The 18,621-nt window shown below is 43.5% G+C and overlaps 1 protein-coding gene across 1 annotated transcript in view; it reads right to left on the reverse strand.

Moving 5' to 3' along the window:
• The window catches only part of LDLRAD3 (low density lipoprotein receptor class A domain containing 3), a 92,599-nt gene extending 74,213 nt beyond the window's left edge, over positions 1 to 18,386 (reverse strand). The window contains exon 1 of the mRNA XM_075188346.1: positions 18,214 to 18,386. Within this exon, the coding sequence (XP_075044447.1) occupies positions 18,214 to 18,328 (115 nt within the window). The 5' untranslated portion in view covers positions 18,329 to 18,386. The remainder of the gene's footprint in view (positions 1 to 18,213) is intronic.
• Between the last annotated feature and the right edge of the window lie 235 nt (positions 18,387 to 18,621).

An 18,621-nucleotide genomic window follows, 5' to 3' on the forward strand; every position in this document is an offset into this window, starting at 1 on the left:
TTGGAGCAACGGAATAAACAAATCCTTTCATTAATACGATTTTGAGACTAATACCACGCAAGTAATGAACCGATTTAGGTACAGGCAACGAACAAACAAAATGGCTTCCAGTCAGCTGATACGAAGATACCATACTAGACATTAGCTGCCTGACAGGCATTTTGCTGCGATACTTTGAAATATTAGGGAGACGACTGAACGTGTGCGGTTCTGCTCAGCAGTCAGATAAATGCAAATCTGAGGAATATAAAGGACATTATATCAGACTTCTGTCAGCATGCATGTCCCCTCAGAGTCTGCAGGATACATGAATATATGTTTAATATTTTAAAAGACAGAACTGCAGTACAGTTCACAAGAGATATCGTATGCTTATTAAATCTGACAGCCCACTCAACTGCTTACCCGGGGCCATCTCTTCAGTCTCAACGTCTGAATATATTATAGGGTTTGTACTTCTGAAACGGCTTAACCCCTCGCCTGCTGGGGACCGGCGTCGTTATAACGCAATTGGGGTCAAAGGGTCATTTAAAAAAAAAAAAGTGCCTGAGATAAAATATAAAACTTCCACCGGCTCGTTTTGTTTCGATAAAATTCTTCAAACTAAAGGGAGAAGGATGAAAAATATCACACACGTCACCTGTCACATGAAATACAGGTTAAATCAACTATTTGGTCTATAGATATCCTTCTGCATTGTTTATTTTGGTGCTGTATCCAAAAGGCGACAAAAATATATACCTACATATAACATGTACTGCTCTGTATATACAAATATATCCAGTACATGTTACAGAAGGGTGAGTGCTGCAAACCAACAAGTTAATGTTGTCTGAAGGTGGAAACCCCACTTAATTAAGTCGGAGAAATAAAAAATCAATTAGATCCAGGAATTAAGGGACTATTAATATACTAAAGGCGAGTACTGTTAAACTACATTGTTCAGTGGTAGCCTAATATTATACTGCACCTGTTATAAACATACTTGCCAACTTTTCCTCGTTGGCTTCAGGGAGATCCCGGGTGAAGGTGTGCATGTGGGGGCGGGGCTTGATGAATCGCATCATTTTGGCACCGCCCCCTAAGCGATTGTTACAATTTTGGCCAAGTACAGCAGAGGGCGGAGCTAAGATGACGCAATATTTACATCATGAAACCCCACCCCCCATCTATTGCAGGGGCGAAATATTAGGGGGTTGGCAATTATGCGTTACAGAAAAGCAGCTAATGAATCTCTAGAGACTGAAGTGTCTTTTACATTTCTGTCTCCATTACTGAAGTCATGTTGTCTTCCCTGTCAGTCTTTGATTAAATCTTGGTCTTCATGAAAATGGCCACCTCCATAGGCATCAATACATGGACATAGGACACAATTTCTGAACGGTGTCATCATGCCACAGATGGAGAAGCCAAACCACATCTTGTACTGGCTCAGCATCAGGGAGAATGCCAGACTCTTCAGGGAGTGAGGGAGATCACCCCTATTTCAGGGAGTCTCCCTGACATTCAGGGGGAGCTGGCAAGTATGGTTATAAAGTACCGTGTTACCTCCCCGCTACATGACAGACAGCTGTAGCTCCTCCCACATCTATAGGACAGTGACCTCATGGGATACAGGCGAAAGAGTTGAAACTAAGCTGCTGTGACATCACTGTCCCCGCCCCTGTTTATGCACCAACCAATCCGCACGGTGCACTTCTGCAATGCAGCTCTGCCCAGCTGTCAGTCACAGCATCTCGGCCCTTCCATCACAGCACGATGATGCAAATGGTGTCATCGCGCCACTCCCACTGACGTACTGTGTACATTGGTGGTGACGATACATATCACTGAAAGCCTCAAGCTCTATGAGAATCGTGTCAACGAGCTTAAGCCGCTGTCCAATGTCTTCAACTGTCCAGTAACCAGACAGTACACCCAGCGCACATCACTCTCGGTCTCTGCAAACTAGGAGGCGCCTGGATGTGCGGCGAAGCGCAGAAATGTGAAACAGCGCTCGGTTCAATCGTGTAAGCGTCACATCGTAGTCCAACCTACCACTTAAAAATCGCCCCTTCAATTGAATTAAACTTTTCTGTCTTCTGCCAAACATCATTTCTGTTTAGCCACATTAACAACTTGAATTATCAGAGAGCCAGGGGGACGTCAGAAATATTTCAATTATATGTGGTAATTTTGTGTGTTTGAAGTAGAGATGCTCACTGACCCCCGTGATGTGGTTTTGGTTTTGTTTTTGGATCTGGATTAGCTTTGCGATTTGGTTTTGGCAAAACTGCCCTCGTGTGTATTGGTTTTGGATTTTTTAAATATGCTAAAATCACATACTTTGCTCTTTTTTTGTTCCTACATTATTATTAACCTCAATACCACTAATTTCAAGTCATTCGCAGTCAATTTTGACCACCTCACAGATCACAATATTATTTTTATACCCTTTCGGACAAATACTGCAGCGACCTGGCTGGATGGTAAGCGACAGAGCAATGACACAAACACACGGCAGTTCCTAGCGCATCTAGGACACATTGGCACACAGCAGTGGCAGAAAAGACAAATGGGGGTCCGACCTCCCTCCCACCCCCGCTATGTTGAATCTTAAAAAGGAATTCAAAACTCGCGAGATCCGACGACGTAACCATGACGTTTTTCCTCGTTTTTCGATCCCAAGGGAGCGCGACAGCTCAGCTCGGTACACGGATCCCCTAAGTTCGGGTGTGTTCGGTTCTTGAGGAACCGAGCCTGATCATCTCTAGTTTGAAGCCTCCATTAGAGTACTTGCAACATGGCTCTCATTAAAAATACAGTAGGAAACTAAAAGACCGCCACATCAGAGCTCATGCTAAATTAAAGTCCTTTCGCAGACTGAAAACGTTTGTGCACTCCTAAAAGTGCACCCTGCTCCGTCCCTTTATTTAGTTTCAGTAATCTCCCCAAACTGAAATCTTGCCCTCACTCCACCCAACACCTTCTATGCAAATCCTTCCTCTGTGAATGTCTGTTTTTCTCCCTACACTCATGCACGCTGGCGGAATGCAAGCAAATTTGCGCCAATTCAATCAAAAGTGAAATCTGAGTAGCAGCGCAAAAATTTTGACCCGTTAATGCCCTCCGAAGAAGTCTAATTACAGCGGTTTAACCCATACCCTGCCAGTGCACTGTGCTGCGTTCAGCTGCCCAGACTCTGCCCTGCCATGCCCTGTAAGCCGCCAGTCAGCACCAGGGAAGTAACAAAGAAGCAGTCATACAATCACATGCTTCTGCCGGAGAGACAGAGCTTCAGTTATTATTTCGGAGTAAATTCCCCAGAGGGCTTTTGGAACGCTCTTAAAACATTAGCTGTTTCTGTCTTCTTTTTAATTTGCAACGTTATATTTTTATCACCAAATAAAAGCACTGAGCACATCTATAAATCACAGAGTGCACATTCGCTATCTCACAGGCCTCGGACGATAAAAGCGCTTCTGCCATCAGATGGGGACATTAAAAAAAAATAAAAAATACACTTTCATCAAAAAAAGAAAAAAAAAAAAAAAAAAAAAAAAAGACGAAAAGAATATTTTTTTAGATGTGGGCAGTTTGTGTAACAGATGTCTGCTCCGCGCGGCAATCCCGCCGGCTGTCCTCTGCACATTACGGATGCATGCGCCACGCTTTAACTTGGTAAACACACTGCATCAATTTTTAATTCGGTTAAAATAAAATCACATTTAAGAGAAGCTCAGGACTCGTACTTTATGTCGGTGATAAAATATGCAATTCGGAGAGTTACAGCCTTGGATGTTTAACTTGGAAATTCAAGCAATGTGGTTTTTAGCTTTTAGCGATAGTGGCAGAAAATAAAACGGCGGCTGTAAGAAATTATGGGCGATTTGTTTTACCCTCTTCTTGTTTGCCCCTGTTTAACATTACAGGCGGTAAGAAAAATATCTTATCAAGGCTATTTATCAAAAACAGCCTCAGAGATTTACTCAACTGCCACGGCGATACTGGCCCAGCGGGTTAAGGGTTAACTCGACGCTTCGAACAGACAGCACCACGGCATACACACGTCAGGAGAGTCGACTTACGCATGTATCGGGGAATTGATTAGAGTGAGTGAACTCTCAGTCTGTGGCTTCCTGCTGCCTCCATTCCCCTCCTCACATCATGTCACTGCCCCTGTCACATGCAGCCCTGTCCTCACTAACACATCACTCATCTCCTGATATACTCTGTGCTGCTGGGGGGACCCTGCTCCTTCCACTATATAACTCTCAGTCTGTGGCTTCCTGCTGCCTCCATTCCCCTCCTCACATCATGTCACTGCTCCCCACAAGATCAGCACACTCATTACCTATACTCTGTGCTGCTGTGAATATTCCATTTATCTAATTTGCAACAGGATGCTCTATCACTGATCACATCAAAGCAAAGCCACAAAATATAACAAGATAGATGTACGCTTCGCCCTGTTTTGCTCCGAGCACCCACGTGTATGGCCCTTGTGATCCTTATTGAAATCAGTACAGCTCTGTCGCTTGGAGCAAGACAGGGTGACCGCCCGTGTAAATGAGGCCTTAGTCTCTCAGAATACATGCGGAGGACTCGGCATACTCCCAAACACAAACATAGAACAAAGATCACTTTACAAAGTACAAAGTTCATATAGGAAAATAAATTGTTACAGTAAGGAAGAAAATAGGACATTGCATGGATGATATAAAAGCTAATATGATGATATAAAAACACACAGAAGAATGTAAAAGTTGAATGAAGGCATATCAAACCAATGCTGCAAAAACGTTAACGGGAGATAGAGAACCCCACTGCTGTGAGATACTTATAGAAGGGTTTATTTATCTTATTGGGGAAGAGAAGACATTGAACAGTAGCAGATAAGATAAGGAATACAGCCATAACCCTGTATCTGCCAGAACCTGACCCCAGGAAACCAGGAATGTGTCATTAATAACGTTTCCTCTTGGGTGAGGTTATACGGTTCACATATTTATTATTAACCGGCTTCCTGTTCTTATGCCCCGTAAGGTTTCAGGGCTCCTGTACGCCGGTCTCATAAGAACCTGCAAGTTTATAAACCAACTCTAGACTAATGATAGTTTCCTTTACAGAAATGAAGGCAGACTGGGATTTGCAGCTATTCAGCCACAAGAACATTAGTGAGGTCGGGAACTGATGTTGGGGGATTAGGTCTGGCTCAGTCCGGGTTCCAATTCTTCTCAAAGGTGACTGATGGGGCTGAGGCCAGGGCTTTGTGCAGGACAGTCAAGTTCTTCCACATAAAACTCGGGAAACCATTTTCTGATGGATTTCTCTGTTTGCACGGGGTCACTGTCATCCTCAAACTATTGCCACAAAGTTGGGAGCACACAGTTCTCTAAGATGTCATTGTATGCTGTAGTATTAACATTCCCTTTATTGGAATTAAGGGGCCCAGGACTATCCATGAAAAACAGCCCCAGACCATTACTACTCCTCCTGGCGGTACGCATTCAGGTAGGAAGCCTTCTGCTGGCATCCACTAAACCCAGATCCATCCGTCAGACGGTGAAGCGCGATTCATCGCTCCAGAGAATGCATTTCCGGCTACTCCAGATTCCATTGGCGGTTTCCGTGATGCCACTCCAGTCAATTTTCTGCATTGCTCATGGTAATCTGAGGATTGTGTGCGACTGCTCGGCCAGGCTGCTCCAGAAGAACAGCTCTTGTGGGGACGCTGAATCCAGACGCGGCAACGAGTGTTGTAACCGAGGACGATTTTTATGCGCTACGGAACTCCGTCGTCCCTTTCTGTAAGCTTGTGTGGTACCTACCACTTTGTGGCTGTTGCTTCTAGAGATTTCCACGTGACAATAACAGCACTTACAGTTGACCGAGGCAGAACTAGCAGGGCAGAAATTTAACAAACTGACTTGTTGGAAAGATGGCGTCCTATGACACTGCCAAGTCACTGAGCTCTTCAGTACGTCCCGTTCTACTGCTAATGTAAGACTATGGAAAGGGCATTGGCTGTGAGCTTGATTTTATGCACCAGTTAGCAATGACTGTGGCTGAAATGGCCAAACACACTTCTTAGAAGGACATACTTTTGGCCACGTAGTGTATTGACATTGTCCTGCGCTCTGTGAGCCAGAATTTGGACACAATTTAAGGAGAACTCAATATACTGAGCCACTGATTTCTATAAGGGAATCCTTCGTCTATACTCTCTAACAGCCAGGCAGACCCTGAATGCAACTTGGTCTATCTATAGTCCATCCAGGGCCTCAGCGAGTAGACACAAAGCATTCCTCCAAGTCATTAATAAGTCACTATTTACGGACTACTTAAATTGCGTTCACCTTCTGATGAATCCAAGGCGTAAAAATAAGTGTTCTGAAGCTGGAGGAACATCAAACATCTCCAAGCTCAGTTTATTGGATTACAGCCGGGAACAGCCAATAACAGCCATATTCTAATGTACAGAAAATCCCGTCCTCTTTTGGACATAACACTGTTTAGATGGAGTTATCCCATACTTGCCAACTCTCCCTGAATGTCAGGGAGACTCCCTGAAATAGGGGTGATCTCCCTCACTCCCTGAAGCGTCTGGCATTCTCCCTGATGCTGAGCCAGTACAGATGTGGTTGGCTTCGCTATCTGTGGCATGATGACACAGTTCAGAAATTGTGTCCTATGTCCATATATTGATGTCTATGGAGGTGGCCATTTTCATGGAGACCAAGATTTAATCAAAGACTGACAGGTAAGACAACATGACTTCAGTAATGGAGACAGAAATGTAAAAGACACTTCAGTCTCTAGAGATTCATTAGCTGCTATTCTTTAATGCATAGTTGCCTAGTCTCCCGGAATGTCCGGGAGATTCCTGCTTTTCTGGGAGACCTCCCAGGCTCCCGGGAGAGCAGGGCAACCTCCCGGTTCTCGCCCCCCAAACAGATATGTGGCGTGGGGGTGGGGTTTAATGACGCAACTTTTGCATCATCTTGTGACAATCGTTTAGGGGGCAGGACCAAATTATGCAATTTGTCAAGCCCCGCCCCTGCACGCCCACCTCCCCCGAGATCTCCCTGAAGCCAACGAGGAAAAGTTGGCAAGTATGAGTTCTCCTTAAGCGAACGCCAAGACTGTACCATGTCCTGACGAATGTTATGACTGGTAAGGGATCCGCCAACCAGTTCCACCATACCTGTAGCAACCACAGTTTGAAAGACCTAATTAATTTTTTTTCACCCTTGGGTGGTTTATGGGGGCCCCTCGAACAATTTGGCAAATATCTAGATACACCTCTGCATCTCCCTATGCACATTTTAGTGGTAAGGTGCATGTACAGTTATACAAGAGGTTTAACTGATTCGACCGATTATCACATATATTTTTCCTAATTATATCCAATTGTTCATCACCTACTCACAAATCAATAATATCAGGGTTTTACCCAAAAAGATTAAGCTATATTATATCTAACCAGAATGGGAAATGATCATATATAAGATATAACACCAAAAATCCAGGGGATCATTGAACGCGCGATTCTTTGTGTGTGCAGAGAGACATAATTGAATTAAAATACTGCTTCTTTACTATGAAATCATGAATACATTGAAAAACTCGCTTTACATCAAAGAGGACTCGATAGAATGCTGTAATCCATAAATAAATTGCATAATAAAAAGAAAACTAAGTTAATTTATAGCCTTCCAAGTAGAAGTAACAGGATGAGTGAAAATAATTAGAGATATAATTAAAAGTCACCGATTAGATATAATTCTTTTAGCTCCATTAGGACATGATTCGTCATAATAAAAAGAGTGAAAAATATCTATAAATGTAGGGAGGAGGTTAAAAATGATAGATGTAGAAGTTGTAATTAAAGAAAAAAAAAGTGCAACGTTATTCAGTACTTGTTGCCATATTAATAAAATGCAAAATTATGAAAAACAAAGCACAAAAAAAAACTGTTGCCATAAAAAGTATTAATCAATTAATGTCGATAGGAAGCAATTAGACTCTAGATTGTCATAACATACCTCCCACCCACCGACTTAGGCGGAAGAGTCCCGATTTGAGGGCTTTGTCCCACTATCCCAGTCCGGGACAGCACACCCATCATAATCACAGAACCCACTGTATATGTGTAATATATATATATATATATATATATATATATATATATATGTATATATATATATATATATATATATATATATATGGCAAAGAGGCACAGTTTCCCTACAAGAAAATAGGTGAAAACACAGTAGGCTGCAGACTGGGTTAAGTTTACCCTAGGTTCCTTTTTTAGCACATACACACACACACACACTGGTGTTACACATGGGTGTAATCGATTTTGCTTTGCTGTGATTTGTTGTAGTGCTTGGGTGGAGGATAAAGGCACTGTCTGTATGTGTGGGTGGAACCACCTATGCCAGTAAGTGGCCGGCTTGCATGTCTAGCTAGGTGTAGGTGGTGGGGATTTTTGTGTTACTGTTTCTGGATGACTGCTGTACCATTGCTGGAGCTGTTTACGATGCTGACAACTGCTAATAAACAGTTAAATGGTTCAGCATACCTGTGTCCGATTCCTGTGAATGCTGTACTTCTCACTATATATATTATATATACATATATACACACACACACATACACGGTTCCTTTAACAGTATGAGTCTATGAGAATATATAACTGAAACTGTTATTCCGTTGCTCAGACAGAGCTCAGCAAGCAGAGAATCTACCTGATTATCCTAATACAATAATCACTTTTTTCATTAAGTAGATGCGACTATAAGGAGTTTTAATTAAAATGACAATGTCTGAGTTTCCCGGGGGAGCTGTGAGGAGCCCGGTAAGAACACTGCAGCGTCTTACAAACAAGTATGAAGATTTCTGTGAAATCCATGAGATATTAATATGCATAGGAGAATAAACTGGGCAGCAGTTATATATTAGGCTAAATCATTGCTCAAGGCTAAAGGATGAGGCAAGACGATCTTATTCCAACCATCATCAATATGAAGGGATAAGTCCTTATACATCACCATCGCAATAGTTTTTATCATTTATTTTCTTCTGTGCCTTTCAGTCACGTCTTTATATCATTAGTTGCATAGTTTCCTTACACTGGGATACTCTGCTCTTTGCGTTTGATACAATTGTATCCAGAGACCAACACTGTGCCTTATCCCACGGCAACAAAAATAAATAACTCTGCCTGATGATATAACTACAGGGGTAAAACACACAGAATGAACCCCTTGGATACGACACAGATCTGCTATGCTCTGCGCTTTGGATACAACAGTACACACAGTAGAATTAAAGACCTAATTTACTAAAAGTTGGAGGAGGGCACTTAAATCACTAAATTCAAGTTGTCTAATGGTAGAAGACACTTGTGGATTGTAAAGGGTGAACAGCTACAAATTAGGACCTGCACTGGGCACCAAGTAATTTTAAATCGTCTGAGGTGGAAACCTCAAATTGTTTTATTGCATTAGACAACGAAGGGAGTATGGGTTTCATTTTTATAAATCTTGGACACCTTTCACTGGGTGTCGGGACATGTTCTGCAGAGGGGGTGCTGAATCCATAATGCAGCGTGAGATCGCTGTAATGAGGGGGCACAACCGTTCCTATACAGCAAGACTTAAATTCTGCACCAGCTTATAGCTGGCAGAGATGATCTCATCCTGTATTTTTAATTCTGACAAAACAATCTCCATGCAATGTTTAAAATAGGCAAAAAGATAATTAACGAATGGGCAGCCTGTCCCCCCCTTCCCAAATCCTCATCCAACCCCAGCACTAGGCAGCTTGGTCTGCTTTGCACTAGAACAGGAAACCACAAACCATAGTAACAAACCAACAAGCCCAGGATGGTCTGTCAAGCTCTGGTTCCTCTATATGGGGGGGATGGGGAGGGGAAGGGGGAGGAAGGTGAAACACATTCCCACACAGGCACCAGCCCGGCTTTGACTTGTCTGGTACTGGGATGGTTAATCATTTTTGGATAGGGGAGCTCTGCCCATTTTTTAATTATTTATATTAATCAGTGACCCGTGAACTGTTTTATTACAGGTGGCAAATTCTGTGTGTGAAGATTACAGTGCTTACGTGCGCCGACAAATGCGCTACAAAGAACGGGCGAGGTTAAAAGCATAAGACAAGTCCTAATCTACGCCGGACAGAAAAGTGCTTTCCTAGGCAGACCCTGAGGAATGTAATAAAAAGCTTCACGCACAAACAAGTGACGTGTAATAAAAAATACAGTCCCAACGGTCCCCTTGGGCTCATGATTTACTGAAGACGTAAACAGTTAAAGCGATAGAGCATTATGCTCAGCACTGTAGGCGGTAGTGCAGCGTTAAGTATTTTAGGAGTTGATTTCATTGAAAGGGCTGGTATTAAATTATTAGACGGTGGCAGGTAGCTTGTTTTGGGACGCGATGTACATCTCATCATGACATTATCGGATCATGGGCAACCTGATGTGAAACTACAAGCCCCAGCATGCTTTGCCAGTAGATAGTCAGCCGATAGCTGGCAAGGCATGATGGGACTTGTAGTTTCACAAACACCTGGGAGAGCCACCGGTTGGCTCGGTTGTCCCTCCCTTATGGGAGGGACATGCCTGTAGGTAGATGTGAAGGTGGCATTTGATTGGATGGCTGCAGCTCCCCTCCAATCAGATTTCACCTTCACTCCCCCGAGCAGTTCCAGCGTTGCAATAACAAAATCCTCACTTATACTGAGGTAACACGTATTTTACCATGTACGGCATTTAGTGTCTATGTCGAAGGTTGTAGGATGTTCGAATGTAACCCGGCAGCTGTGATAATGCCTCAACAGAGGAACACACAGACATGCCCGAAATAATTGCGAGCTGGTGTCACACCTGCAGTTTGGAAGCTGAGTTTTATATGTCAGCAATAAACAGCAGATATCTGCTGTTAATCCATCCAACTAAAGTCTTAGGACCTTTCCTGGCACAGTAGCGGTTTCCAAAGAGCCCAGGAGTGCTCCGGGCAGCATTTTCACCAAGAAAATAAAAAAATTAAAAAAAATGCTGCTGAAACCCAGCCTCATTGAAATGAATGTACAATGCTCAATCCTGTCACACACACAATTTGTATTAAAGCAGCGTTATCTCCAGCAAATAAAAAAAACTTGCAGGATTAGTATTTTTGGGACATTTCGAAGGTACAACTGATAACGTACCATTCCATATGTCAAAATGTATTCATTTATTGGCTTAACCGATAAAAAAAAACAAAAGCAATGTTATTATTCTGCCAATAACCAGATTTTATCTTCTTGGTGTACTATTTAGATATCTAAGAATTATTTATCTTGAATATAAATGTCTCTGTTTCAGCTGTAAACTCAGTTCTCCTGCTACAATTAGGCTCCTGTTATGAAACATCCTCCTTGTGTCTACAGCAAATGTGATTTCCCCAATCATTACTTCACTGACCTCATAGTCAGCTGTCTCTGAGTAACTCAATCAGTATGACCACAACATGGCTACTCGAGGTGTAACTGTCCCACACACAGGGGCAGCAGCCATTTTGAATGGCTGGTGCAATATTTATGAGAATGAGGCCTATCATTCACTAAGTAGCCTAGTCATGAAGACACTGCGCTGTCACTGGTTCCGAATGAGGGTGCCACAGTTTGGTATGCTATAAGGCATACTTGCCAACTCTCCCTGAATGTCAAGGAGACTCCCAGAAATAGGGGCGATCTCCCTCACTCCCTGAAGAGTCTGGCATTCTCCCTGATGCTGAGCCAGTACAAGACGTGGTTGGCTTCGCTATCTGTGGCATGATGACACCGTTCAGAAATTGTGTCCTATGTCCATGTATTGATGCCTATGGAGGTGGCCATTTTCATGGAGACCAAGATTTAATCAAAGACTGACAGGTAAGACAACATGACTTCAGTAATGGAGACAGAAATGTAAAAGACACTTCAGTCTCTAGAGATTCATTAGCTGATTTTCTTTAACGCATAGTTGCCTACTCTCCCGGAATGTCTGGGAGACTCACGCATTTCTGGGAGACCTCCCTGGCGAGCAGGGCAACCTCCCGGTTCTCGCCCCTGCAATAGATAAGTGGCGGGGCTTAATGACGCAAATATTGTGTCATCTTAGCTCCGCCACCTGCTGTAATTGGCCAAAATTGTGCCAATCATTTAGGGGGCAAGGCCAAAATGATGCAATTTGTCAAGCACCACCGCCACATGCCCACCTCCCCCGGGGATCTCCCTGAAGCCAACGAGGAAAAGTTGGCAAGTATGCTATTGGGTGTTCATCGGCCAGTATAAAAATGTGCTGGGGGCACTGGTTAGTATTAAAGTATGCTTGGGGGAGCACAGGACAGTATAGAGTGTGCCAGATGGGGCACAGCTGCCATGTTAAAATGCTGTGCCAACAATGCATTCTGCATAGCCGCACCTACTAATGTGCATAGCTCCAACTCAAATTTTTTGCAAGCTGCTCGAACATTTGATCTCATGATTCCTGGCTCCTGACGTTTGACCACTTTCTAACTTTTTTTTTAGAAATTTGTACGGTCACCAACATGTTGTCTATGGACTGCGGAGGCGGCCATTTTGTGCGCCAAACCGATAGCCATGTAAGTGCAGCCTATCGCTTCATTAGGAACAAAATGGCTGATCCCACATCTATGAGAATGTGACCTGAGGAGAAGTTGAGGTACAACTATTAGTATTATCTTACTGCTAACTAAAAGCAAGTAAAAATTTAGCAAAAATGACAATAACAACATTTTGCATTCTGTATTGTGTGGGAAACACCTGGGATACAATGAAAATGCAATTTGTATCCAACGAGCAAGTTTGTGTCATATTTCAGGCAATAATAATAATAAACAATTCTGCCTGATGTTATAAATAAACGTCTAAAAGGAAAAGTAGGCAACAATGTAGAAATAGCAATGTGTTTAGCAAATGTTGCAGGAGGGTATGTAATAAGATAAAGACAAACACCTTTAACTTTTGGTCCTCATCTTAGATAAAAAAAAAATAATCTCAAATACATAAACTTTACACATGGAAAACCCAGTTTAGCTCTATAAATGCCCTATTCTTGCACAATGATCAGAAACACTAGCTCCTGCTTTAGGTGGTCTCTGCGGCCCACAATTGGCATAAAGTGTTTCTGAAAGTCGTGTACAAAAACCTTCTAAATTAAAAATCAATACAGAATAGAGACACAGAGCAGAACAACACGTAACAACCCACGCAGGGAACAAGCCTGAACTTGCCCAATGACTCTGGGTATGTGAGCAAGGTGGTACTGTCGCCCACAGAGGCGAAGGGGGGCACTTGTGCTCTGAGGTAATATTCATAGAAATGCAAACTATCAATCACTGGGAACCTCTGGTTCCTGGTGACCTATCTTGTGAATATGGTTTCGGACACAGGAGTCCTCATTTAGAATTGGATCTGCATAAATTTATTCAGTATATATTGGCTTATATTTAAATTGTATACGGAAAATGTATTTTTTGCATTTATTAACACCAGTCCAGATACTATTCTCTCTGGCATACATAACACTTTATTACAATGTTATATTGTGCACAAATAGGGAAATTTGACTTTAACATCCACTACTAAGACTCCCAAACCGCTTCTCTACCCTATCGTTAGGTGTAAGTACACTGTCTCCCAAACGGAGACGCCAAGTTGCAAGTTTAGGGGGGCGGATCTGGGAGAAAGGCCAGCTCTCCCGGGGACTCTGGGAGTACTACCCGAAATTCAGGAGTCCAGATATTTCGGAAGAGAAATCAAGTATGTATTAATCCTTTATTCGCACTAAGATGTCACAATGAAACCAGGAGATTCAGCAGCTCAGCCCGTGTGCAAATGGCGGTTGTCAAATACAACATTGAGCCTATTGCACGACCCTCGATCTGTGACTAGTCAGCAAACGACCGGATAAGTCTAATCTTTGAATGTTCCTTTGCTTTGGCAGTGGGCAGGTTAATACCTCCTTGAGAGAATGATAACAGATATTTAAACATGGTTTGAGTTTTAAATTGGCAGCTGCAATGACTTTGCAAAAAAACAAAACTACAAGTAAAATGGCTGAAGATCAGTACCATATGCAACATCAAAAAAAAGTGTATTTACACAATGATACGTAGGGTAATATCCAAAACACATGCAGCGAACACTTTTGTTTTAGAAACCAAGTAGCAGGAACCAACTGAGACTTAAGCTGGGTACACATCTGTGCAATTATGGCGCAGATCAAACGATTCAAAAAAGAGATGCTCAGGCTCGGTTTTCACAAAAACCGAACATCGTCAATCCGAGTCTCGGTACTTTTGCGCTTCCTCGGATCTGAATCGGAGAAAAACATCATTGTTGCATTGTCGGATCTCACGGGTTTTGGATTCCATAAGTACCTCCCTCCCCAGGAGATCCAGCGCCATTGCTCACACAGAAACAGGGGTAGCAGTGTTCTTGTCACTCTCCAGTCTCCAGTGACATTGCTCAGTGCCATTGCTCACACAGAAACAGGAGTAATTCTTGTCACTCTCCAGTCTCCAGTGACATTGCTCAGTGCCAATGCTAATACAGAAACAGGAGGGGTAGCAGTGTTGTTGTCGCTTGACAAAAATTTACAGGAAATGACTGGAAATTAATGTTATTGAGGTTAATAATAATGTAGGAATAAAAAAAATAAAATTATGCAATTTTAGCATTTTATTTATTTATTTTTAAAAATACAGATCCTAAACCAAAACACATGGCGTCTGTTGATTCGCTTTTCTAAACCTCTTACAAAACTCACCATCAAAAATGGAACGATGTCTTTTCAGCAAATGGTTATGAGAGATGAAGATCACAGATCTCCAGGTAACCCCTGTAGGTGTGTACTCAGGAGTCAGCATGATCATCGACTTTCAATCATTGGTGAAATCGTTACACTCAGCGCATCTGAAGTATAATTGCAGAGGTGTGTACCCAGCTTAAGAGGCCAACGGTTTAAGAGATTATAACAAAATAAGGTACAATATCTGTGTCACCATGCAATTCCAAATTAACGCTAACTAGTATGGACAATGGTACCAGTGACACACACCAATTTAAAACGTGCGTACTGATTTAGGGTTGAGGTGTCCTAGCTCAACTCTAAATCACAGTGTAAAAATAAAGTTGCCCAGTATGTGTGTGTTAAATGCAAAAGCAGATTTCTAGCATCAACAAAGAGCATTTGTCTAAGCTTCTGTACACTCATATATAAATATAACCCTTATTGTCTACATAAGGGTTTCTCAATTTATGATATGTCTGCCAACAGGGGCACCGAATTAAAGAGCACCTGCCAACTATTAATGTGAATTTAATTTAACAGTTTAATGTTTCAGTTGATAACTAAAACATTCACACTACTTAGAACGATTATTTTGTAAAACACAGAATAATAAATAAACAAATAAATACAGATTTAGAGGCACTTGAATGAATGAACGCACATAATTTAGAAAGCACTGGGGTTCAACTACGATATGATAGGGGTGCTTGGTGAACATTGACCATCATAGAGGGATAAGTGATAAATAAAGGTTGAGAAACCCTATATAAATGATCAAATCAACGCCAGAATGTGTAACCAAACTGGAAAAAAATATGTCAAATTAAAAGAATTCAGAATTTTCTTTTGAAGCAAAGGATTATCAGGTGCATCGGTGACACAGAATTATTTCACTTTTATATTATTATTTTTGTAAAATGATTTACGTTGTTGTTATTCATCATCATCATCATTTATTTATATAGTGCCACTAATTCCGCAGCGCTGCACAGAGAACTCATTCACATTAGTCCCTGCCCCATTGGAGCTTACAGTCTAAGTTCCCTAACACACACACAAACAGACACAGACACAGACTAGGGTCAATTTATTAGCAACCCATTAACCTACCAGTATGTTTTTGGAGTGTGGGAGGAAACCGGAGCACCCGGAGTAAACCCACGCAAACACGGGGAGAACATACAAACTCCTCACAGATAAGGCCATGGTCGGGAATAGAACTCATGACCTCAGTGCTATGAGGCAGAAGTGCTAACCACTGAGCCACCGTGCTGCCCATAATATTGCTGCAAAGTTATATCTTTGATGCGCTCACAGCTTGAACTTCACGTACTGAAAGATCACACATCATATATGGTCTCTACATGGGATGGAAGAATTTCAGCAAGAGGATTTTCGGCTGGAGTTCTCCCTATCCCGTTTCTAAACACAACCAGACCCCCCCCCCCCAGGCCAGATGTGCTAGTGCAGGGTCTCAGGGGTGACCTGTGGCTTTGTGTGAGGTGTACAAACATATCTCCAGTGGAGAATGAGACAGAATTTTGCTAAAACAGAATGTGGGACCAACACACAGAAGTCACTAATGGCCACGGCACGGTGCAAAATGCTCTCTGGTAGCGCAGTGCATTTACATTTGAGCAAGTGCACCCAGATGTCAACCAACTTTTAAACAAAGAGTATTTTAGCAGAGTCTGAAACGTATTTCACCCCTCCACACACATAGACGACTAGTTTGCGCAGGTGCCTTCCGAGGACGGAGAATTTGAGTGCATGCAGACGTGCGCTGGGCAAGCACAAAACGAATATAATTTTCTTCATGCAAGAAGTGCTCTCTCTAAATTTCTGTGGGACAGAAACACACACAAAAACACAGTGTGACACACGTGAAGATAAAGAAAAGGAAAATCAGAGGGTTCAGGGCAGACAGACAGATGAAAGGTTGTGGTATGGACAGCCACCATCATTTATTTCTATAGCGCTAGCAGATTCCATAGTGCTTTATAACGGGGAACAAACAGAGCAATAGAGCAATACTGGGTAATAAAGACAGACAGAGAACCATAATAATATACAGTACAGGGTGGGGGGGGGGGGTCAGTGTGACTGTACAGAGAGGGGGGGTCAGTGTGACTGTACAGAGAGGGGGGGTTAGTGTGACTGTACAGAGAGGGGGGGGTCAGTGTTACTGTACATAGGGGGGCAGTGTTACTGTACAGGGGGGTCAGTGTGACTGTACAGAGAGGGGGGGATCAGTGTGACTGTACAGAGAGGGGGGGGATCAGTGTGACTGTACAGAGAGGGGGGGTTAGTGTGAGGTCAGTGTGACTGTACAGGGGGGGGTCAGTGTTACTGTACGGGGGGGGTCAGTGTTACTGTACAGGGGGGGTCAGTGTGACTGTACAGGGGGGGGGTCAGTGTGACTGTACAGGGGGGGGGGGTCAGTGTGACTGTACAGGGGGGGGGTCAGTGTGACTGTACAGGGGGGGGTCAGTGTGACTGTACAGGGGGGGGTCAGTGTGACTGTACAGAGGGTCAGGGGGGGGTCAGTGTGACTGTACAGAGGGGTCAGTGTTACTGTATAGAGGGTCAGGGGGGGGGGGTCAGTGTGACTGTACAGAGGGGTCAGTGTTACTGTATAGAGGGTCAGGGGGGGTAAGTGTTACTGTACAGAGGGGTCAGTGTTACTGTATAGAGGGTAAGGGGGGGTCAGTGTGACTGTACAGGGGGGTCAGTGTTACTGTATAGAGGGTCAGGGGGGGGCAGTGTGACTGTACAGAGGGGTCAGTGTTACTGTATAGAGGGTCAGGGGGGGGTAAGTGTTACTGTACAGGAGGGGGTCAGTGTTACTGTATAGAGGGTCAGGGGGGGTAAGTGTTACTGTACAGAGGGGTCAGTGTTACTGTATAGAGGGTCAGGGGGGGTAAGTGTTACTGTACAGGAGGGGGGTCAGTGTTACTGTATAGAGGGTAAGGGGGGGTCAGTGTTACTGTATAGAGGGTCGGGGGGGTAAGTGTTACTGTACAGAAGGGGGTCAGTGTTACTGTATAGAGGGTAAGGGGGGGGGGGTTCAGTGTGACTGTACAGAGGGGTCAGTGTTACTGTATAGAGGGTCAGGGGGGGTCAGTGTGACTGTACAGAGGGGTCAGTGTTACTGTATAGAGGGTCAGGGGGGGGGGGGTCAGTGTTACTGTACAGAAGATCAGGGGGGGTCAGGAGGTGGAGAACTCTCAGGGGCCACAATGACTATGTGTCTGTGTTGGGGAGGGCGGGGCACACACCCGGGGGCCCCTGGCATGTGGGAGGGGTTAGTGACAGCAGTCAGTGACCCGGACATGTGCCCCCCGCACCCCGTCACCCGCACTCACCCGCAGACCCCAGCAGCAGCCACAGCAGCCACATGTCCTGTACACACCCGGCCGGGCGGCTCCTGACCCTCTCCGGACCCCGCAGCTCCCGGACCCCGGGGAGAGCTGGATCCATTCAGTGTCCGGGAACCATCGCTCACTTCCCCCCGTGTGATCCTGGTGTGATCCTGTGACTGACGGGACATGCGCAGTGCGAGCGGCGGCTGGTTACTATACTGCTAATATATATATATATATATATATATATATATATATATATATATATATATATATACTGCACAGGCTGCTGGTTACTATACTGCTTTTATATATATATATATATATATATATATATATATATATATATATATATACTGCACAGCCCGGCTGCTGGTTACTATACTGCTATTATACACTGCACAGTTATAT

This window comes from Mixophyes fleayi, chromosome 10 (assembly GCF_038048845.1).
Source record: "Mixophyes fleayi isolate aMixFle1 chromosome 10, aMixFle1.hap1, whole genome shotgun sequence".
Classification (NCBI taxonomy): Eukaryota; Metazoa; Chordata; class Amphibia; order Anura; family Limnodynastidae; genus Mixophyes; species Mixophyes fleayi.